The sequence below is a fragment of the Apiospora hydei genome, assembly GCF_038363865.1.
Source record: "Apiospora hydei strain CBS 114990 chromosome Unknown utg000007l_segment0_segment0, whole genome shotgun sequence".
Taxonomy (NCBI): Eukaryota; Fungi; Ascomycota; class Sordariomycetes; order Amphisphaeriales; family Apiosporaceae; genus Apiospora; species Apiospora hydei.
In genome coordinates, this window is record NW_027117366.1 from 145,978 (window position 1) to 166,924 (window position 20,947).

Consider the following 20,947-nt stretch of genomic DNA (forward strand, 5'->3'; position numbering starts at 1 on the left):
TGCATCATCAATCCTTCGTAAATTTTGGTCACCGAATTGCTTCTTCTATCTTCGAATTCGCTGTCAATCTCACTACCCACAAACTTTATCCCATTTAGGCCCAGGCTTTCACACAAGGTACATTAACGGAGAAACCTTCGACTTAGCAGTACAAATTAAACCTCTTCCATTCACCCTTCTTCCATCTCTTCTAGTTCTTCGGGTGACCCGGTGACAAAATGGCAGAGCTCAAAGACCTGCCCAACGAGATCTATATGGAGATCCTCTGCCTGTGTCACTCACGGGAGATCCTCGCATTGATCGCCGCTTCGCCATCCGTCTTCCGAACATTCCAGCGGCATCGTTCCACCATCATCAAGCGTTTAACCAGGAAACTAGCGGTGGTTCCCCGGCCTTTGGAGGCGCTCGCCATTGCAGATTTGCGCCTTATGGAAAGCAAATGTAAGTCCACCATTGCGTATGAGCAGTACATTCAGCTCAGGTGGGATCACTTGAAACCAACCATGCCGTACTCTTTCATTAACGAATGGCCTTCGGATCTCCCGACCTTGGCGGTTTTAGCCGACATATTCAACGATGTGGACTTACTTACCGAGAAAATCCGGAAGCAACACTGGGAGGCCATGGTTAAAAGAGTAAACACTCCTATATAGTGTTCAAGCAGCTACAACACTATACCAAGGCCTAAGAACCTAGGTATTGAGGAGACTTGGTATGTACAAACAGGTCTGCTGGGGTACGAGCTGTACTGTCGGCTATTCTACCACGGCATTCACACACTCCATCCCGATTCATCGCAGTATCGCCACGAATTCGAGCAGAGGCGCGCAACAAATTTCTTCCCGGCCATTCAGTTTGTATATAACATATACTGTAACAACCTTCTTGGGCTGCTGAATGACGAGCGACCTGAAAGTACTTTCACACGCGACAAGGAGCCTGTACAATCGCCACCATTTGGACACCACCCCCAACAAGTCTGTCACAAAGCGCAGGCAGTAAGCGCCCATACAGAGTCAAGCCTCCACTGGATTTCACCCGATGAAAAAGCCGAGTTTCTACGCTATCTGAGCTCTTTGGGAATTCAATTCGCCACCAAGGTTAGCCATTGTACACCTCTGGAGAAAAAGGGCTTGATTAGGTCCGAGCTCTCTGCCTTTAGTAGAGATGCCAAGAGACGTGTTGGTGGCTCATTTTATGAGGAATGCCCTCGACACTACTTCCCCCAGCCCGACTTCTTTTTCGACGCGCTTGGTTACATTGAAAAATGGAAACCGCTCGTTTCAGGACATGACGTTTATCGGTACCGTTACCCATGGGCCATGGGACCTTGGTTTCAGGACTGGGACATTACAGGCCCAACACCGACCGTATGGTGGGAGAGCATACGCCAATGGGAAAGCGACCGATCTCTTACGCGGGAGTATCAAAGGTGGATGCAAGATTTATATAGTAAGTAGTTACCATAAGGTAAATATATCAGAAATAACACGTTGAGTGAACACACGCGCTGATGATATCTAAGCTTGCACTTCATAGTAGTTCCCAGTCGAGCAATTCATCGCATGCGTCGCCACTGAAAGATTGTCGAAAGATGTCGTGCTGACCGACCCCTTGCAATGTCCAGTCATCAGGTCTCGTCTGCGTGCATCCACGTAGACCCGCCGGTTTCCACTTTGAGTCCACGCATCTGTCGAGTATTTGCTCTGTTTGGAGTCGCTTGCTTCTGCTATGCTAGCTGCCGCTATGAGTCGAAAAAGTGAAAACATAGCAAGTAATCTGCCTGCTGGTCTTCAGGGCCACTCGACTATATCAGCTTCGCGTAGAGAATCAATTCAACTGCAATATGTCTCCTGATGTTTATAGACACCGGGGAAGGACCGCCGACGCACTTGCTGTACTCCACGACCGTAGAAGCCCCTCAAGAATCTCGTTATTGCTGCGTCCTTTTAATTCAACCGAGCTGATGAAACGATTATTCCTTGTGAACATAGATACGATACCTCTATCCCCAGCGCCGGTTTTAGAATGGCAATGACTCTCGGAAACGCGCTGATGACGTCGGGATTTCTAATAGATTGCCAATTGCAGTTGGGTTTATGTTCGGTTTTCGTTTTAGACAAGCGAGTGACGTCAAGTGTTGGCCCGAAGTTGAAAACAAAAAAGAAAAAAATAATAATATTTGTTTGTTAAAAATAAAGAGGCAAAGTAAGTATTGAGACTGGAAAGATGGAAGACGTGATGTGTAATGCCGACACCGTCCTGCTTACTTAGCCATGCTCAGTGCTCTAGCTCCGTTGTGTTCGTCTCTACTCCGTGGTTTTGTTTCCATGTTGTTTCGTATTCTCCGTCACTGCAAGTCATTTGTTTTGATGGTCAGTTTGTTCCATCCTGATGATTATAAAATCGCCATCCAGCGATAAGGGTTGTGTTCTTTTCTTTCCCTAACCTAGAACACACGACATATATATTTCAAGAAGCAGATATTCCACACTTCACCTTCCCAACCTGACGAAAGAATGCCTACCCAAGCTGCTGGCTTCATATCTCGACGTCCGAACGGAGACCCCAGTGCACAGGACTACACCATAGCGGAGTTAGACTACTATTCTATTCACGCTTCTGAACATAACGGTATCCTCCTGTATGCCGCTGGCATGGTCACCTATCTCACCATCGCCATCAGCGGAGTGTACCCGCCCGATAGACCATGTTCCCCTTCCGCGATTCGGCTCAACAGATTCATGCTCCTCATTTCCGAGGGGGATGGGTGGAAGGATCATTACGATGAGCTCCGAAGGTCGGTCGAGGATGCCAAGGACCAGGGGCTGCAGGACCTAGAAGCCCACGTCTCGGCGTGCAATGCCGAGGACGAGGGATCCATCAGAATCCAGAAGAGCTTGAAGAAACGCCTCCGCAAGCTCGTTGGGCCTGTCGCCCCTATACACTGGTATCCCTACGAATTTAACTACAATACTATTATTCTTTCATCTATGGCGATGTTTAATGACCGGTCAGTCATTGTGGAACGAGGGCCCTGGAGAGTCCCGGCCCGTCGCTGACTTGTCGAGGATCAATGAGTTGATGTAGCGGCGGCTGCTGGTACCACTTGACCAAGCGGAGCGACAGCAATGCCAAAGGGATGGCGAGGTGTATACGCGTGAAGGAAGGACCAAAGGCAGGCTCTCAGCGGGACGTTTCAGTTTCATAAAACACAAGGAAATCAAAAATACGAAATAGAGAGAATTGAAGACTTATTTATTCTAATTACTCTTCTCCCATTGCATGATCATTTGAGCAAGCTGGTTCAGCCGATCTAATATCACTGCAGTTCATGAGCATATTTAGTGTCAGAGCATCCGTCCCGTTGATTGTCAATGCATCTACCCCTCGTTATCTCATGAAAAGCATCTCGCATCAGTTCTCAAACCCGTCGCCCTTCCCGTCTCCTTGGGTTTCACGTAGCCAGCACCCGTGAGCCATTATCGACTGCCCGGCAAGCGCCCCCTCGGGTACCACGTGTGGTCTACGCGTATCATTGGGGTCGGCGCCGTCTCTGTCGGTCTCCATGGCCTCCTCCAGGGGGTTTTAGGGGAGAAGGGGACGGTTTAAAAGGGGCAGCATTTGTTAAGATTTAGACGCCTGGATAAATATAGTAGATTTTATTTGTTGATACACAACAGTCTCCCTTCGAGCGTAGTGACTGTGGTGATACCTCTCGTGAAACTTGCTTGTCCCTCTCGCAGCCGACTGTCTTTCTCACCAGCCACAGGCTGCTCAGAGGCCTCCTTGGATATGTTTTCTTCGCGAGCAATCCGGATCATGCCAGTGTAGGAAGTCGCTACCTGCACAACAACATCCTTGCTCATCGTCCTCCCCAGGCACTGCTGGCTGTGTAAACTCGCACCCTGGACAGGCCGCGTGTATTTGAATAGAGTTCCGCGTGGCTACGTAGATCTGTCTGCAAGTGGTCTGACGTATAATATCATGGTCGTTCAAGCGCAAAATTTGAAAGCAAGAAACAACATACTCGACAGAAACGCCGTAAGTCTGGATACGTATAAGTACTTCCTCGCGCCCCACCACCGGGAAAACGATGGTTCATAGAAGCGCGCTGATGACATCGGCCAATCAGGGAAACCAGGCTGCAGAGTCTGCAATCCTGATATTCAATCTTGTAGTTTCCGATGTCATTTGTTTTAACTCCTTTGTCTGTGCTTGTCCTTTTTACAATGGGGTTGTCTCCTTTGTTGTCTTGTTTCAAGTGTGTCTATATTGTTCATTCTTTGACATATAAAAGTCACCAGCCATAGATTATTGTCAAGACTCAGTTTCAAGCCAGAAAGCAAGTAAAAAGCAAACAAAATGGCTAGCCAAGACGGACTTATTCCTCTATCTCCGGACGGGTTATACCCCCGTCCCGAGGACTATATCGATGTGCAGATGGATAGCAAGGATGGCCCTAGTCATGCTTTTGAAGGTGACGGTAAGTTCTTATACACTAGCAGCCTGGCCACCTGCATCGGTATCGTTATTAGCGGTACATACCCGCCCGAGACTTGTCCTCCTAGAGAGAAAGGGTACGACAGATTCATGATTCACACCTCTGAACTAATGGAAGAGGAGAATTATGCTGCGCTTAGAGATGAAGTCGAGGCCCCGAAAGCCAACGGATTGCAGGATCTGGAAGCCCACGTTACGGCGTGCGACCCAATCAGCAATACTTCACAAGCGGAGGTAGTGTCATCCACCGAGACCCAGAAGAGTTTGAAGGAGCGCCTCCGCGAGCTTGTCAGGTCCGATGCTAGGATACACTGGTACCCCTACCAGTTTGACCCCAGTTACGACGCATCCATGGCGCTGTTTAGTGATCGGAGCGTCATCGTCGAGCAAGGGACTTTAGGTGACCCGGGCCAACCCCCATCCCGATGGCGCCTTGACGAGAAGAATTAAGTTAGCACAGCCCCGCCCCCTGGTGCTGCTGGACCAGGCGTGAGTAACAGCAATAGCAAAGCGACGGCAAGGTGAGACGGTAAGGCGAGTGGGTCTAGAAGAAGGAACAAAGGTGTTTACACATGTGTTCTACCCCAAAGAACTCAGGGCGGCATGTAATCGATATCTAAACAACAGACATGGTATTGGCAATCAGGTAACTCACTATCTAATAGCTACGACAATTGACACTCTTTTCTCATCTTCAACCTGGCACCAGTCCCAAAAGTAAAATCCACGATCAAAGAAACGACAAACCATACTGCTCGTAATCTATATGTGACGTGTGTGTTTACAGAGGCTTCTGCCCAATGGCCGTCATAATTCTTCCCTGATGTACCACGACACCCTGCTCCGTTTCCTTGACACCTTTCGCAAAGAGATCTATCCAAGTCTCGCGGGTCATGGGTGCATCGGGGCTGGTGGCCTTGGGCGGGAAGAGAGCGGCGACCTCCTCCCATACCATCAAGTAGTCCTCGGTCCAGCCCTTGAAGTCCTGCTTCCGCTTCTCGTGCACGAGCAGCCGCGTGTTCCGGAAACCGAAAGCGGCGAGATGCGTGTCCAGCACGTCGACCCAGTCCTTCTGGATCCCCTGGGCCCGGAGGGCGCCCTTCAGCACGGTCGAGATGGCGCTGCAGGTCTCTTTGGACGTTTGGGGGAAGGCGAGTCGATGATCCAGCTGTCGCCGCGCATCTCTTCCCACTGCAGGAAACCGCCGGGCTTTAGGAGCTCCGATGCGACGGTGAGGACCGGCTTTAGCGCTTCAGCGTTGCGGATTACACTGTCAAACGCCCGGATGTGGACGACATCGTAAATCCCCTTGAGCTCAGCAGGTATCGATTCCGCGAGGATGTCGATCATCTTAAGAGTCACACCCGCGGGGAGGAAGGCGGGGTCGGGGAAGTTGACGGGATTGATGTCGAAGCCGTCCAACTGGGCAACAGTGTTGTTCTTAGCAAGGCGGGAGTGCAGCTCGGTCAGCCATACGCCATTGCCACAGGCGAGATCGGCAACTATCAGCTTTTGGGAGCCTGCGAGCGACTTCTCGACTGCTGGCTCCAGGAGATAGCCCAGCGTGTTCTGCACGAGGAAGTGCTGCAGGTGCAAGCGCGCAGAAGACCTGAAGTTCCTCGCTGGAGCTACCCAGTACTGGGCTTGGTCATATCCCTTGAACTCAGTGGATGAGGTCGTCATTGCGATTGGAAGATTGTAGGAGATTGATGTGCGAGATGATAGAAGTGGAGAGTGTGAGGTTTGGGAGAACTAAAAGTTGCTAAACGTATTGTCGTGTATTTGTAGATCTGGTCGACTGGATTAAAACATGCCCAGAACTGAGGTGAAAGTGACCGCAACTCAGCTGAGGGGTTGAGATCAGTAAGTATTTGGTAGCTGTCTAACCGCTTGCACAGCTCTGAGCCCCTGTCAACATAACCAAATGCAAGGGAGACCCAGCCCATTAGTACGATCTAGCCAATAGCAGCTCAATATGCACTCACCGTGGTAGTTCACATGCGGGCTGAAGCAAGGAATGCTACAGTAGCATATGCAACTGAAGTGCTGCTGCGTATAACATATTGGGTCTCTTTTGGGCCAATGCAACGATTTCCTCCCGGGGCCAGCCAATCGTATGAGCTTCATTGTAAGGGGCACTTTGCGGGAAGAGACAGTTCGCGAAAAATACCAACATAGCCTCGATATATTGAAGACACTGCACGCCAAAAAAGAAGCTGCCCTGCGTTTGTGTACCAGGTCTCTGAGGCAAGTTCCCTGTTTTCGGAGTTACACAGCTATAACTGCACAAGCCATCTGCACCCCGTGGAATGTGGGCAAAGCAATGTAAATTGTGTGGGATTAATAATGTACTCCAGATTATTTCCATCATCCAAGTACGAATATACCCGATACCGCATGCCCGATTGAAGCAACTTGACAATGACATCTGACCGTTGATTGGTGTCCTATTCAAGACTACTGTGTACAACAAATGGTTTGTTGTTGACCATCTAGACACTCTATCTCATTTGAGCATGGTAGTCTAGGTCAATTTACTGGAGATCGGTGCATTGTGATATTTGAGCGCTAGTTGCGGTTTTCTCGGACTCTCGGTCCTGGGTATGGCCAACTTTGCGGAAGAATGACTTCAGCCCACTCAATGTGCCGCTTGGGACCTGCTTCAAAATTTCGGGAGGCGGCAATGCGGTCACGTCAGTGGCAGCGTTCTCTTTATTAGCACGCGGACTCAATCGCCCCTTAAGGTAAACAAATACGGTCTCCGCTTTCCGTATGGCTGGCTTGAAGAGCACAAAGAAGACTGGGATGCATGCGCAAAGTATTCCGATGTTCACCTCAGCAACGCTATTCGCAGAGGTTAGTCTCTGCATAGGGGACTTAGGGGTAGGTATAATCGCACCATAAGGCCTCAAACTTGATCGAAAGCCATCTATGGTCATCCACTTCAAAGTAGAGGGCCTGATATCGAAAGATCACACCTGCAACAGAGTAGCCGCACGATCTTGCCAGGTTAGCTTCCGAGAGGACCGGAAAGAACAGTGGGCTTACATGAGACCTGTCAGAAAGATGCCCGTGAGTCCGATCTTCTTTTTGAGCGGTACCTGTAGGCCCGAGACGACGACAATAGGGATTACCAGGACGTAAATGTCGGAGAATGCGCCGAAGAACCCCTGGGTCAAATCTATGATCCTGGAGGGGATACCCATGCGCTGAGTGTTTGCCATAGATCCCCAACCGCCATCGCCGGGTCGTGGTAGCATGTACGCGAGCATGGCCACTGTCACTGCGATATACATGATCGAAATCACAGTTATTCCAAACCAGATAAAAGACCTCGCTAGTCGCGACGGCCGAAACACCTGAAAGTACAGGGCAAGAAGGGATGTCTTGGTGAACAGGGCGCTGATGTTGTAGATGCATCCCGCTGTCACTGAATACTGATTCGTACATCGTCAGCTTAAAGCCCTTCGATGCATGGACAAGAGCGATTCTTACTTGGAAAAACCATGGTTTGATGGAGATAAGAGGAGTGTTCCATTGGTGACGCCCCCAGACATCCTGGACAACTGCGCGGGTTAGACATTCAGGTCTCTATTGGCCAGTTCATCGCGACAACTCACAGATTGGGAAGAGAATTCCGCAGAAAGAAGCAGCGGATATCTTTCACGCGACACATAGTCAGTAATAGTATATACGATCAATGTGTCCAGGTAATGGTGGTCTAGAATAACGCACAACACCAAGAATCAGAAGATCTATAGCTTCCGTGTTAGTCTGTAAGAAACAAGAAATAGAAAACGAAAAGGTTCGTTGACAATCATAAGCTTACAGGCATCTATACCAATTTGGCGTGCTCGGAAGCGAACAATGGATCGCATGATGAATGCGACGACCATGATTGGCAGGGTCAAATGAATAGAGAGGCGTCCTGCCCAGGAAATAGACTCAGGGTTTAAGACGTCGGTCACTTCTCCCGGTGGAGGCAGCGACTCCATGTTTGCGATGGGCGTGGTGAATCGAGGAGTCAGTAGCGTGATATGCAGGCCGAGAGCTGTCCTTTTATACGATCATCGCATCCCGGTACAGTGGCATTGGCCTAAAGGAAATAGCATATATCGCGTGTAGGGGCTGGGCATCATTCTTAAAGCATTGACTGCGAACGGTTGATATCAGAAGACAGATGATTGCGTTACTTTGGGCTGTTGGGCCGAATGCACGAAGAGTGCCAACGAACCCAACATGCATACATTTCGTGCAGACAAGTTGCAATGAGATACCTGTTCGCGTCTATCGAGGCAAGGAGTTGGGATTTGACTGCCAGGTCGGATGATTTGCAGACACAAAGGGACATCAGTGTCGATCTGAATGGTGGAGGTCGGGCCGTACTGATGCAGCAGACGGCCCCCAAATCACCAACACGGTTACATTGGTGCCGCAAAACTACCACTTCACGAATGGGATCGGGTGACCTATGCTATCCCCTGGAAATACACGTGGGTCGCAAAGTGTATGGTTCAATCCGCGCTTAGAAGAGAGGAAATGTGCCGCTCTTCATGTTGCATAATGGAACCCACCCTCATACGATCACTTTAGGCGCCCCCTCAGCTGCGATCGCATCATCCGCAAATGCAGCTCATTTGTTCACCGCGATTCATATTTCTATGGGAACACCTGTAACCAGTTCATGCCTGATCTTGGGAAAGGGATGGCGTCTAAGCCTCCACATTGAAAGATAAAATCATTGATATCGATTGCCTCTCGGATTGAGACATGATGGCCCGGAATTTATTCCCCTTATCTGAATCTCTGGCTTCCGTTGATTACGATGATCAGTGTGTTATATCTGTTAATTACTGGGTGTTCGAAAATTGGGAAGAACAACCGCCTCCAACAGGAAGTACCGTACAAAAAGAAGGGCTGTCTTCGTCTGAACTCGAGATCAATGATCCAGTTTCAAAGATGATGACCGCATGTTGTCGGAGTTGGTCAACAACATGGTCAATATTGGTATACTGGCAGGCGTCTTAGGGACCGAGGTGATATTATCATCGTCTAAAAAGACCCAGCACGCCGTTTCTTACTGGTTGATTCCGGCAACCGCTGAACCAATGTCGGTTTGTATCACGACTCACATGGTTTCAATGCAATCCGTTGCTGTGCCGAATAAGATGAAGCTTTTCTATGAGGCAACTGCGGCGTTCGCTATGTCTGCATTCTGAAGGCAGACCAATCTTTCGCCGTCGCTAAGGAGGCACCTGATGTCGTATATGCATCTACTGAATCAGTGTATGCATAAACGTATAATCCTGAAGCATAGTATACTGGAATATTATACCTTAAAGAATGTTTTTGATGCCGACAATGACTCGAACTAGTTTTGTTTTGTTTGTTTGTCGGTGGCTGGGTGTATCAGTTGCAACTAGTCAGAGGCCATGAGATGCAAGTCTGTGGGGAAAGGACCTCGGATTGGCCAAAACCAGAAGCACAGCAATACAGTAAGCAAGATTTAGTCTGGAAGCTGAAGGTAGGCGAAGCAGCGGCAGTGTGGCTGGATCTGCATCATCACGCAGGTCAGCAAGCCACTAATGCGGCAGGTTTGGGGCCTCCAAAATCCCGCCAAATGGCCAAAACTCCATTAGACGATCCTCTTCACTATTTGTGACTGTGTCAATTGAATGCGGAGGATTGAGTTCATCTTTAATTGACACCGCCGGAACCATGTCAAACTTCGTATACGAGCCATTGACAGCGCCCGACGCCTTCCGTCTTCTCGTGTTGGAGCCTGGCGCCCCAGAAGATGCGCTGTGCTGTCGCATCCTCCACACGACGCACTCGCGCAACCTTGACTACGAAGCTCTGAGCTACACATGGGGCAGCCCTCCGACCGGCGACGAGCCAGCGCCAACATGTCTCATCAATGAGAAGACGGTGCCGATCCGTCGCAACTTGTACGATGCGCTGCGGCACCTGCGATGGCGCGACTACGAGCGCGTGCTCTGGATCGACGCGCTGTGCATCGACCAGTCCAACGTCGGCGAGCGCAACCACCAAGTCGGCCGCATGCGCGACATCTACAGCAACGCCGAGACCGTACGCGTGTGGCTCGGGTTGGCATCCAAGACGAGCTCGATCGCCATGAGCTGGATTGACGAGTTGGCGTCGCGCCGCCACCGCAATAGCCTGGGGTGCCGGGCCGCCTCTCGGACTACACGCCCGAGAGCTGCCGCCGGAGCCAAAGGAGGCGGTGGAAGGCGCTGCTGAATCTCCTGGAGCGCCCCTACTGGCGGCGTGTCTGGATCGTACAGGAGATCGTCCTGGCGGAGAAGCTGCGACTCCAATGCGGCGAGGACGAGAGCCGGTGGGAGGGCCTCGTCCACCTGCTGGAACCCCGGGGCAGGGAGCGGGTCTTCGAGCCACGTGCATGCAGAGACGCGATCAGTTTGATCCGCCATGGCCTCCCCCGCGCGTATTCAAAGCCTACGGCGCGAGCATCAGCTGCGAGGGTGCCGGCTGCAGGAGGTGCTTTGGGCGACGCGGGGGTCGCTGTATACGGACCCGAGAGACCGCATCTATGGGCTGCTTGGGATCGCGGATGACGTGGGTGATGGCAGGTTTGAGGTGGACTACTCGGGCGAGCCCAACATCGAGGCCATGCTGCGGGGTCTCTGGAAGTACGCCGTCGAGTGCAACAAGCCCGAGACGGTGATGCAGAGCTGTCAATACCTTGGGCAGTTCCTCAACGACCGAGGCGCTGAAAAGGCCATGATGATGCGTATTACATCGTCGCAGCCGCGTCAGCTTTACAATATCAAAGGGCGCGCGGTGGGCAAGATTATGTATCTGGGTCAACCGTGGAAGACCAGCACAGAGTGGGATAAATGGGAAAACGCTATGGGAGCAATGCATGAGCGTTTCACGTCTTCAGAGGTCGAAGGTCGATACGATAAGTTGCTACATGCAACTCATGAGTTCCTTCTCTCTACAGAGTATTACAGGCTCGGCCTGGTCCGAAGAAAAGCCTTTTCCCACCTGTTTGACGGCAGAGAAGAGGTGGATGTGAAAGAGCCAGAGAAAAAGGAGCTGATGAACGAGCAAGCCGCCAACAAGTCCTGTGGCAAGACAACCACGCCAGCGTCTTCTGAGAACCAAGGGTTTGAACAAACAGCCCAAGACCACTTCGGGTACGCGACGGGCAAGTACACGGCGCGGCTCATAGAGCTGAACATGACTGCCTTCATTGCAAGCAACGGCCAGATGGGCTTGGTCCCGGGCAACGTCGGCGCCGCGGGCGTGCGAATCGGGGACGAGCTCTGCCAGTTCCGAGACTCTGACGTGACGGCCGTCTTCCGCCGCGTGGCAAGTGGCCATCCCAATAGATCCGAGGCTAGGTCCAAGGCCAACCCGAACCACACAGACGGCAAGCCGGTACTGGTCGGGAAGGGTATCCTAGCGAAACGCTCGAATGGAGAAGAAGACGTGGACAAGAAGCTTCAACTTAGGTACAGCAGGTTGGATGACAGGTTCGCTTTAGAGGAGGCTGCGGGCCTTTTCGATGGCTGGTCGCGGACCCATGGCATTGAGGGAAATACGATGGATGATACGGTGACATCGTTTGATGTTACGGGGAAGGGTCTCACTTGGCTAACTAGTTGGTAATGGTATCCGGGGAAAGGTTCCTCGAGCATTGACATTGGACGTATCAAGATATTGCCTTCGAAATCAACTATTGCTACGAGACAAGGAGGCAAACCCTCTGCCAGTCGTGTTCCGCCCTCCTTACATGCACTGGTGGTAATAGTCGTTCTGCTTGTTGCAGGTGGAGCCACTCGCACAAACAGTGCATCCCGAGTAACCCTGTCCACCACACTGCTGGTACTTGGCCACGGAGCAGCCGCCACCATTGCCACCCGTCGGGGCCGGGGCCGCGGTGGTCGTTCTCATGGTCGTGGGTGCGGGCTGAGGCTGGTTGCCGCCGCCGTTACCGCCCCCGTTGTTGCCGCCGCCGCCGCCGCCGTTGACCGCGGGCCCGGGGATGGGGTAGCTGGAGAAGGACCCGTACAGGCTGAAGAGGATGCCCGGGTCGGACGCGGTGTAGAGGCTGGTGGCGGGGACGCCGCCCGAGAGGCCCGAGGATCCGCCGGAGCCGACCTTGATGTTGAGGCACTGCGGGTAGGCCTGGGCGCCGTTGGGGCTGCCCGCGGCGTGCAGGGCGATGATCTCGTGGCGCAGGACGTAGTTGCCGGGCCGGAGCGAGGCGGGGATCTGCACGTCCGAGGTGAAGTTCTTGCTGATGAGCGTGTCCGTTACCCACGTGCCCGGGTTGCTGCCCGAGATCAGGGCGGCTTGGGAGATCTTGGTGAAGGAGAGGCTGCCGGGCGAGGCGGAGGTGCATTCGCCTTTTGGGGATTCGTATTAGCATTTTACCTGGGCACTACGAATTTGGAAGGGGTCTTACCACTGCAAGGGGCGAGATAGTTGATGACCGGGCCCTTGTGGGAGTCGGGCCAGGTGTTCCAGTACATCGTCAGAGTATCACCGGCATTGGCATTGATGTAGGTCTCGCCGGCCTTGGCGCTCTTGTCTACAGCGGTAGACCTTTAGTCAGCTATTTGTTCATTGGCGGTAGTCTGGAAGCGACTTACGGCAAGCAATGTCACTAGACTTGAACGCATCGGGCGAAACGAAGCCGTTGTCCTGGTTTAGCGCCTTCCAGCCAGGAGTGTTGGGTGCCGTGCCCGATGGCTGGTAGTACCAGTTGGGGTCGCAGCCCTGGACCCAAGCACCGCCGTTGACCTTGACGCCGGCCACGTGGCCGTGGGCGGAAGCGAGCTGAAGGAGCGGGGCAGCGAATGCCGCGATGGACAGGGTGGAGTGCATAATGACAGGTCCTAAGCGAAGCTGTATATGCCTTGAGGTGGGAGTTCCGTGGCGGGTTGGGGAGCACAGAGATAGGAAAGGATCTGAAGCGATCACTGCTGCATCTGGCGGCTTCTTATACTGAGAGTCTCCGAGTTTCCGAGTCACGCTCTCTGGTGACAGTTCCGATGCCAACCCCAATCTAATCCAAATAAAGCAACGACGTCGTGCTCAAGAGCCCAAGCCTTGAGGCCGAGCCATCCAAGACAAACGGCTGGCTACGGCTACGGGGCAGACTCTCTGTCGGATGCGGTCGGGATCCTACGCCAGCACGACTGCCAACCTGGTTTTTCTTCGTCCTCCTGACTTTTGTAGTTGTGCTTGGGTGTACCATTGACGGAAAATCAAGCGAGTGTATGCAGCTATCCGCTGACGGTGTCCCTGGCATATGTCGGTTGCCCCACAAACTTATCCACACCTCCGGAGCCGCCATGGTCCGTATTGCCTAAAGCGGACGTGTCAGACCACCCGAGTCACATCCCGCATGGTGGGGCGCTTGCCGCAATAGGATCCATACGGTGGAATAGGCCCGAAAATATCCTTGGACGTTTGCATCCCAGCTGCTTGGTAACGATGGATTGGAATGATTCTGGCATTGGCGTCGAAATAAACTCTTGGTCCGAGCCTCTTAGGATCATGGGAGTGCCCATATGGATGGGATGAACGTTGTCCTAGCGACAAGACCGAGATCAGATAACAGCGGTAATAGCCGTCAAGTGTGCTATTTGGGACTGGTTATGCAATGTAACTCCGGTATATCCTCAAAACGTGGAAACTTTCTTTGGACAACACCGGTGACAGGTGTACAACTTCGTGGACATTACCTAGCTTATCACAAACCACTCAAGACATCCAGCCGGGTATGACAGGCGTCGGGCCCGAGGCTTTTGTCAACCAAATTTCTGGGCGCTGACCAGCACCAAAGCCTTGAAAGGTGAGTGATGAGAGGCCGTCGCTGACTGTTGTATCTTAAACCGTATTCAATCCCGTCGGCTGTTCCTAAATGATGGTATACTCGTCCGTCGGTAAAAGCCGTAGTGCCATGGGATCCACTCCTTTGTTCCGCCGGAGATATGGTGATACATAGTAAAGAGCATCCACGGACTGAGTAAAAGACCCTACTCGTCTGAAGATACCGTCAGACCGGTGCTCCACCCGTTCCAGCATGAGTCCACTGAATTGGTTATCTTCATCTACACAGAGCAACAGCCAGCGTAGCGATTTTAACCAAGTCAATGATGGTGTTACTACCTGCCGCTCGGGGCTTCCCTTGTCCGTCTGACTTGGTGCAACTGTTGTCAAGGTAGGTTTGTCTAGGTGTACTGAGAAGTACGTAGTCAGGTCTCTCGGAAGATCCACGACCCCGGTCAGGTATATGCCATCCTGGTAAATCTCTCTGATCTCTCCTAGAGCGGGCCCCCGCAATCGGAGGTAAGCGTCTCTAAGGGGTCCGAACTCATCCGCGCCAGCATAGGTGATGTTGACCTCAAGTACCCGGGAAAGGGTGGGTGATTGCATTTTGGAAATCTGTATGTGATCGCTGTAGACAGGTCTCAAAGCAGAGACCCACGACCAGCTTGGACCAATGTAGCCTTGAAAAGCTGCCTCGTCGCCCTGGATGTCGCACTGCCATGCCAGGGTCTCCACCAAGCTGGCTTCCCAGTGGCCAGCAACGTATCGGGACTGTAGCGAAGGCTGCAATAGGGAAGCAATCCCCGACAGGGACGGAAGCCTATCCGAGATCACTGTGAGATTTGTGCTTGAAGCTTTGTCGGCGAAAGCGGCCCAATCCTGAAATTGGCGTTTGGTTTCGTTGGGACGAGAAGAATTGCGCAACGCAACTCCCGCTGCACCGAACTTCTTCTTGGATATATGAAGGTGATCCAGTTCCGAGTCCCCGAATCTAGGCGCGGATCTCAATTCATAGTGTGTCGAGCAACGGCATACCCAACATATCTGGTTTGGCAAAAAATGCAAAGTTCTTGGGGACTGTACATCGTCAACTATGGGCAAAGGGTCCGTCTCCGAAGTGATAGAAACGCTTACCAGTGTATGCTCTTGCAACACCCAGCCACGTGAAAGTAAGGGGTGTTCTGTCTCTGGGTCCAGGAATGGTGAAGTATGGGCCACAAGATACATTGTTGGGCGACTTGGCATCTGAATCGGGCATGGATTTCTGTTGGCGGACATACCGGTGGCCCCATTTCGAAACCCAGTAGCAGAGAGGTTGCATTCGCCGTTGGCGTAGATGTACCCAACCTGGGGGCATTCTCGTTTCCAATCTTCTGCCCCTGGTGAGTCCTGGATAATACATAGGCTGTCGATCCAGATGTAATCATACCCAAGGTCCATCGTGACGTTGAAAGCATCTCGGAATGTTCTGTTGAAGCTTGCATCGCCGACTGGGATATCTAGGAAGAATGAATCATAGTTGCCCGTCGTCAAGGTCATGAACTTGAGTGTGCCCCAGCAATGGCTCAATGTCACATAACGAAAATCGGGAGGCAGATTCTCACTCATCAGGAGCCTTGCCCGTATCCCTTGAGCGGCATTCTTTTCAACCTTGATTACTCTTCTCGGGAGGTGCCTCGCGTTGGCATCATCGTACAGTCTGGCACATGGGCCGTGGCTGCGCAGGCATTGCTCGAGCCAGCTTCGAGCAAGGGTGGCTGTATTTGGAGACCAGGTATCGGGAGTAACTGTACTCAGATTTCAGTGGTAGCATAGAATTCGTTGGGTTGAAGGAAAGTCCTTACCCTGTGCGTTCATCAATCTTACACATAATCCGGTAAGGCCAGATTCTACTTGAAACCCAATTTGTATTACTTGGAACCCCTCGCCCAGATCACCGGTCTTCCCAGTGTCAAACCAGGTAATAGCCAAGTCTAAAGCCGTTGGCATCCAAGTTTCGGTTTGTCTTTGACGTTGCCTGATGTCCCGGGCAATGTGCCAACACAAGAAACAGTTTCCATCTAGCGATGGTCGGCAAGAGTACAATGTTGCTTTAGGATGTTGCGGTACACGTATTCCCATCTGTTGCAGCGTTTCCACGAACCCCGAGATCTTCGGCGGGCTTCGGATAAGTAATCGTCGACCCCAATTGCCCCGGGCAGATATCAAAGCTTTAGTGCAAGGCTTACAGAGACGGGGATGTTCCGCTGAATTTGTGTGCGTTATAGGATGGGGCATAATGCTTGGTAAGGCCACAAACGATCAAAAGATGGATTGAGATGCGGCCGTTCTCAATAAACGAAAACAGCAGTTCTTATGATTAAGGACCTCTGGTGAGAAAATACAGCATGTCACTTGGCGCCGGGCTGTGAGTCGTAGCAAACATGATTGATCATGTGCTGCAGGAAGAATGTTGATCATCCCCGCACCTAATGTTACCATTTAATCGCCCTTTATCGGTTGCATTTTGCTGTATGCACGGAGCCACCGCCACGACAGGTCTGCCTTGGCTTACGTTGGGCTTACATGCAGGCTGACAGGCTCCAGCTTGAAATGTAGATAGGCTCGGCGGCGCCTCATACCTCCCGACAACCCATCTCCCCAATCCGCACTGTAATCTTGGGGACTGCATTGAAAATACAGCAAACAACCACAAGCCCCATGTCGGCCAGTTTCTCCTTCGGCTCCTTCGGCGATATAATCACCACTGCACAGCTGGTATGGCGGCTGGCTCAGGCTCTCAGCGACAGCCGCGGCTCTGCCCCAGAGTTCCGGGAGTTGGTGAAGGATCTGTACCTCTTCTACGGTGCGCTGAATGAAGTGCGTCGTCTATCCACTGAGCCCTCTGACTAGTCGTGAGGAGACAGATACTGACTGCAAACTGAGTGGCAGTTAACGAAGTTCTGGCAGTCCAGAGCGCAGACGGCCGAGTTGCAGCGCCTAGCTGCCGAACTCCAACATGTATCCGATGATTGCCATCGCACGATCGAATCATTTCTCGAAAAGGGGCTACAGCGATACGGCAAGAGCTTCCTGAAACCGAAAACATCTCCAAACTCCCTTAGCGATCGGCTCAAGCGTATAAGATGGGCTACGTTGGAGAAAGAGGAAGTTACCAAGATGAGGGATCGACTCCGACGCAGCAAAGATACTGTCGATCTGATTCATTCGGTAGCCCAAAGGTATGTATGCCTCGGCATCATCGTAACTGGGAGACTTGCGTTAGCTCATCCCACTTCCTACAGTTACGCCGAGGACCAGAACAGCGTCCTAGTCACCACGAGGTTGGCAGATCTCGAGGATGCGGAAAGGTTGGTATCAGCTCGAATGGAAGAGAGCTTTGTCACTATCGTCGGTGCTCTGAGGAGACAAGAAGCCACCATATCCAGGATGGATGACACTATTGCTGCAATCCGGTTCGAGAGGTGAAGCCACCCGCCCAGCGTTATTTGACTTAATGGCTCTGACATTCATTAGTCAATCAGCATTTGAACGTTTATCCCATATAGAGCATAATACAGCTCTGCTGCCTGGCATAAACGCTGGCATAAGCATGTATTCTCAGAATCACGCTTTCATCGAGGATGCACTGGGATACAAGTTTCCTGTCCCTTTGCTTATTAATCCATCCTGGGAGGTACGTTATCCAGCACTCTCTTCATTTATATCATAGTGCAGAGTTAACCCAAATCGCCAGACCGTACATTCAATGATCAAAGATATGTTCAAGAACCGTCCTGGAATGGAAATGGTCCTACAACGCGACTACGTTCTGCAGGACCCAAATACAAGGGGCGACATGCAACTCTCCGTCGAATTTCACAGCTCAGTACGTCCCGGCCAAAAGCTCATAATGGCCATGGTCTTTCGTGGTTCCGCGGACAGCAGCCTCAAAGGTGCCAGATCTGGCGACAACATCTGCCCCAAGTGCAGACTATCGTCGATGCATCTAGATCCTACTGGGTTGGATAAGTTCTGGTGAGTCAAGTCTGTATCTGTCGGATATGTGTGACTAATACCCGATCAAGTAAAAATCGTGACTGTGGATTCTCCTATCGCGAAATTGTCGACATGTCCGATGCTTCTCACGACGAACTGAAAAGCTGGCTGGAAAGACGCGACGCAAAGCCAAATGAATATGGCGATGTTCAAACGTACGCCGCATCCGATTTCAACACCTTCGAGGACTTTCATCACACCCTTTATAGGCGCGAAAGTATAGAAAGCCCGGAGATCTTTAAGCGAGTGAGGTTTCTCAGTCGCTGGGAAGACCGTGGTGATTCGCGTGGGGGTCTCAAGCCCTTCAATTTCGAAGGCATTCATTTCTGGGCTTTTAGCGACAACGGATGGATCCCCGAGATCAAATTTCAACTCAGAGCAATGACTTGGCGCCATCTAACTCACTCGGAATCAATAAAGGTCGCAGTTTCGAAAAATTCGGACCCGGAACATAAGAAGCATGTCGCATTCGGGTTATTCTTCGCAGGCTATAATGCGACAGTGTCCATACCAGTGATCAAGATAATTAGTGAGGAACCACTTCTCCGCGAATACGCACTTGCAGCATTGCGAAAACTCGAAGTTGTCAAATCCTCGCGAATTGGCGTTTTAGCCTTTCATCCGTTGACATTGTGGCCTGACGGGGATTGGGAGCAAACTCGACAGGACTGCAAATGAATACTAATGAGTTGAAGAGAAGACTGAGGCTAATGTAACCTAACCAGAAGGACAGTATGGCCATAATGTACCAAATATTAGTATATATACTAATTCATGATCATGTGGTGTCACACATACTATGTCCCTTTAACACTAGGAACTATAGTGTTGATTAACACCCTAGAATGCCAAGGTTGGGAGCTGGACAAAGAACTGGCGCATTATCGTATGCCAACGCATAAAGACAACAATACCAATCAAGTTTTATATCGAAAGCTTCCATCCATTGTATAAACTGTAAAACAGTGCCTTTGTCTCTTCCGTCTTGCGAATTCCAGAGATCGAGTACATAAATGGGTTCTGTTCATAGCCGGAGGGGTCTGTTTTGGTACAACCAGCAAGACATTCCCTCCAACCTCTCCACAGCAGCTGCATACTATTCAAGTACGCAACTAAGACTCCCAAGGATCACCGCCAAGATGAGCCCCATAACTGCTTTCCAATGCGCCAAGGATCTGGGCCTCTGGCTCGGAGCCTTGGTCCTCATTGACGCCTGTGCCCGGCCGCTCTTCGTGGCCCGGAGCTCCAATATACAAACAATGTACACCACCGTCCTCTTCACACCCTCCTACTCCTCGCCTTTGTACAGTGGCTCCGACTCAGCGCCCTCATCGTCGTCCACGAGACCTGGTCCATGGAGTTCGGAAGGCGGTTCGTGTGGTGGGCCATCGTCCTGTACCTGTGTCTCTTCCTGGCCAACCTGCCGCGGCTGGTCCTCTACTGGCTCTGGCCCCGGCTCTGCCTCCACGTCTTCTCCTGCCTGTCACCCCGCTGCCCCAGGACCGCCTGCTCGCGCTCAACAAGCCGCGCGAGTTCTGGTCGGCCGCGAAGCCGTGCGTCGGGATGAGCAAGAACCGGTACCAGCAGGACGGCAGCGTCCACCTGGAGAGGACGCCCTCGGTGGACACGTCAGAGAGAATCTCGCAGCCGACCAGGACAGGAAGCAGCCGAGGGTCGTCGCCCGACTCGAAAGCCACCACGACGTTCTCGAACGAAACCACGGTCTCGAGCGTCACCACGGTGGATGCAAACGGAGACGCGTAAACGACGGGGACGTATTGTTGGAGCCCACTTTGACAGCGACTGGCCGGCGTTTCTACTCTGTGCCGTAGGGCGCGCGGTCATGATGGGTCCGAAGTACAAGGTAAGAATTCCGTCTACAGCTAACCGACATTTCCGAGATAGGGTCAAGGTAAGCTAGATAATCAGTAGATGGCTATGCAGGTGAGAGAAAGGTGGATCTAGCAAAGGTCAAAGTGCCTACGTATGCTCAATAGTAATTGTTTGTTTGTTTTTGCCAAGAAAGATATTTGGAATTGCGATCTCATCTAGGGTCCTTGTGAGTGATGTGCAGCCGTGATGGAGTATGCTGCGGCCATTATCGTCAGCCCTAGCCGGGTAAGCATCTAAAAGTACGTGGGCTAGTGGGTGGAACCTGTGGTATTTTAGTTTCGAAAGTACATGACTAACGATGATAGCCCCTTTCCTGTCTGCGCCGCCTCTTGTAGCCTCTATAGTGAGTTAGTCCGAATTAGGCAAACAGGTACTTTGTGGAGCTTCTGATTGGCGAACGAGAGGTATTTGTCACGGTGTAAGACAGCAAGCGAATCAGCATCACGCCGCCCAACTTCACAGAGACATAGCACTAGATACGACAGCAAGCAATTCTGGAATTACTTCATTGTTGGTTAGCTTAGTCGCGGACTAATACTGCGCGCAGCCTCACCTTTGCTGATGACCATTATCCGTTCCCCTGTTGAGTGCAAAAAGTCCCGACTTTTCGTCACCGGTAGCACGTCGCCTGTAAGTCTTGGCCGGGAGTATGCCATGTATAAAGTCTCGAGTCGCTCGGCGAGAA

The 20,947-nt window shown here is 51.7% G+C and overlaps 11 protein-coding genes across 11 annotated transcripts; 7 read left to right on the forward strand and 4 right to left on the reverse strand.

Moving 5' to 3' along the window:
* Window positions 1-218: 218 nt before the first annotated feature.
* Window positions 219-1,539, forward strand: PG997_009084 (uncharacterized protein; the record flags this gene model as incomplete). The annotated part of the gene is made up of 3 exons (XM_066813399.1): window positions 219-635; window positions 690-1,452; window positions 1,526-1,539. 3 exons carry the CDS (start codon window positions 219-221, stop codon window positions 1,537-1,539), a joined length of 1,194 nt encoding a protein of 397 aa, XP_066665361.1.
* Window positions 1,540-2,519: 980 nt separating this feature from the next.
* PG997_009085 (uncharacterized protein) lies at window positions 2,520-3,062 on the forward strand (the record flags this gene model as incomplete). The annotated part of the gene is made up of 1 exon (XM_066813400.1): window positions 2,520-3,062. The coding sequence occupies one exon, from the start codon at window positions 2,520-2,522 to the stop codon at window positions 3,060-3,062; it is 543 nt and encodes a 180-aa protein (XP_066665362.1).
* A 1,303-nt stretch (window positions 3,063-4,365) lies between these two features.
* Window positions 4,366-4,953, forward strand: PG997_009086 (uncharacterized protein; the record flags this gene model as incomplete). Its single annotated transcript, XM_066813401.1, has 1 exon — window positions 4,366-4,953. The coding sequence occupies one exon, from the start codon at window positions 4,366-4,368 to the stop codon at window positions 4,951-4,953; it is 588 nt and encodes a 195-aa protein (XP_066665363.1).
* A 331-nt stretch (window positions 4,954-5,284) lies between these two features.
* PG997_009087 (uncharacterized protein) lies at window positions 5,285-6,186 on the reverse strand (the record flags this gene model as incomplete). Its single annotated transcript, XM_066813402.1, has 2 exons — window positions 5,285-5,624; window positions 5,696-6,186. The coding sequence occupies 2 exons, from the start codon at window positions 6,184-6,186 to the stop codon at window positions 5,285-5,287; spliced, it is 831 nt and encodes a 276-aa protein (XP_066665364.1).
* Window positions 6,187-7,037: 851 nt separating this feature from the next.
* On the reverse strand, window positions 7,038-8,498 carry PG997_009088 (uncharacterized protein; the record flags this gene model as incomplete). Its single annotated transcript, XM_066813403.1, has 7 exons — window positions 7,038-7,347; window positions 7,403-7,504; window positions 7,552-7,940; window positions 7,999-8,069; window positions 8,124-8,163; window positions 8,239-8,258; window positions 8,333-8,498. The coding sequence occupies 7 exons, from the start codon at window positions 8,496-8,498 to the stop codon at window positions 7,038-7,040; spliced, it is 1,098 nt and encodes a 365-aa protein (XP_066665365.1).
* Window positions 8,499-10,221: 1,723 nt separating this feature from the next.
* Window positions 10,222-10,764, forward strand: PG997_009089 (heterokaryon incompatibility protein; the record flags this gene model as incomplete). The annotated part of the gene is made up of 1 exon (XM_066813404.1): window positions 10,222-10,764. One exon carries the CDS (start codon window positions 10,222-10,224, stop codon window positions 10,762-10,764), a length of 543 nt encoding a protein of 180 aa, XP_066665366.1.
* A 189-nt stretch (window positions 10,765-10,953) lies between these two features.
* On the forward strand, window positions 10,954-12,159 carry PG997_009090 (uncharacterized protein; the record flags this gene model as incomplete). Its single annotated transcript, XM_066813405.1, has 1 exon — window positions 10,954-12,159. The coding sequence occupies one exon, from the start codon at window positions 10,954-10,956 to the stop codon at window positions 12,157-12,159; it is 1,206 nt and encodes a 401-aa protein (XP_066665367.1).
* Window positions 12,160-12,279: 120 nt separating this feature from the next.
* Window positions 12,280-13,380, reverse strand: PG997_009091 (uncharacterized protein; the record flags this gene model as incomplete). The annotated part of the gene is made up of 3 exons (XM_066813406.1): window positions 12,280-12,899; window positions 12,959-13,084; window positions 13,146-13,380. 3 exons carry the CDS (start codon window positions 13,378-13,380, stop codon window positions 12,280-12,282), a joined length of 981 nt encoding a protein of 326 aa, XP_066665368.1.
* A 1,038-nt stretch (window positions 13,381-14,418) lies between these two features.
* On the reverse strand, window positions 14,419-15,939 carry PG997_009092 (uncharacterized protein; the record flags this gene model as incomplete). Its single annotated transcript, XM_066813407.1, has 1 exon — window positions 14,419-15,939. The coding sequence occupies one exon, from the start codon at window positions 15,937-15,939 to the stop codon at window positions 14,419-14,421; it is 1,521 nt and encodes a 506-aa protein (XP_066665369.1).
* A 1,092-nt stretch (window positions 15,940-17,031) lies between these two features.
* On the forward strand, window positions 17,032-19,047 carry PG997_009093 (uncharacterized protein; the record flags this gene model as incomplete). The annotated part of the gene is made up of 6 exons (XM_066813408.1): window positions 17,032-17,190; window positions 17,263-17,552; window positions 17,616-17,795; window positions 17,848-18,007; window positions 18,068-18,348; window positions 18,399-19,047. The coding sequence occupies 6 exons, from the start codon at window positions 17,032-17,034 to the stop codon at window positions 19,045-19,047; spliced, it is 1,719 nt and encodes a 572-aa protein (XP_066665370.1).
* A 461-nt stretch (window positions 19,048-19,508) lies between these two features.
* On the forward strand, window positions 19,509-20,201 carry PG997_009094 (uncharacterized protein; the record flags this gene model as incomplete). Its single annotated transcript, XM_066813409.1, has 1 exon — window positions 19,509-20,201. The coding sequence occupies one exon, from the start codon at window positions 19,509-19,511 to the stop codon at window positions 20,199-20,201; it is 693 nt and encodes a 230-aa protein (XP_066665371.1).
* Between the last annotated feature and the right edge of the window lie 746 nt (window positions 20,202-20,947).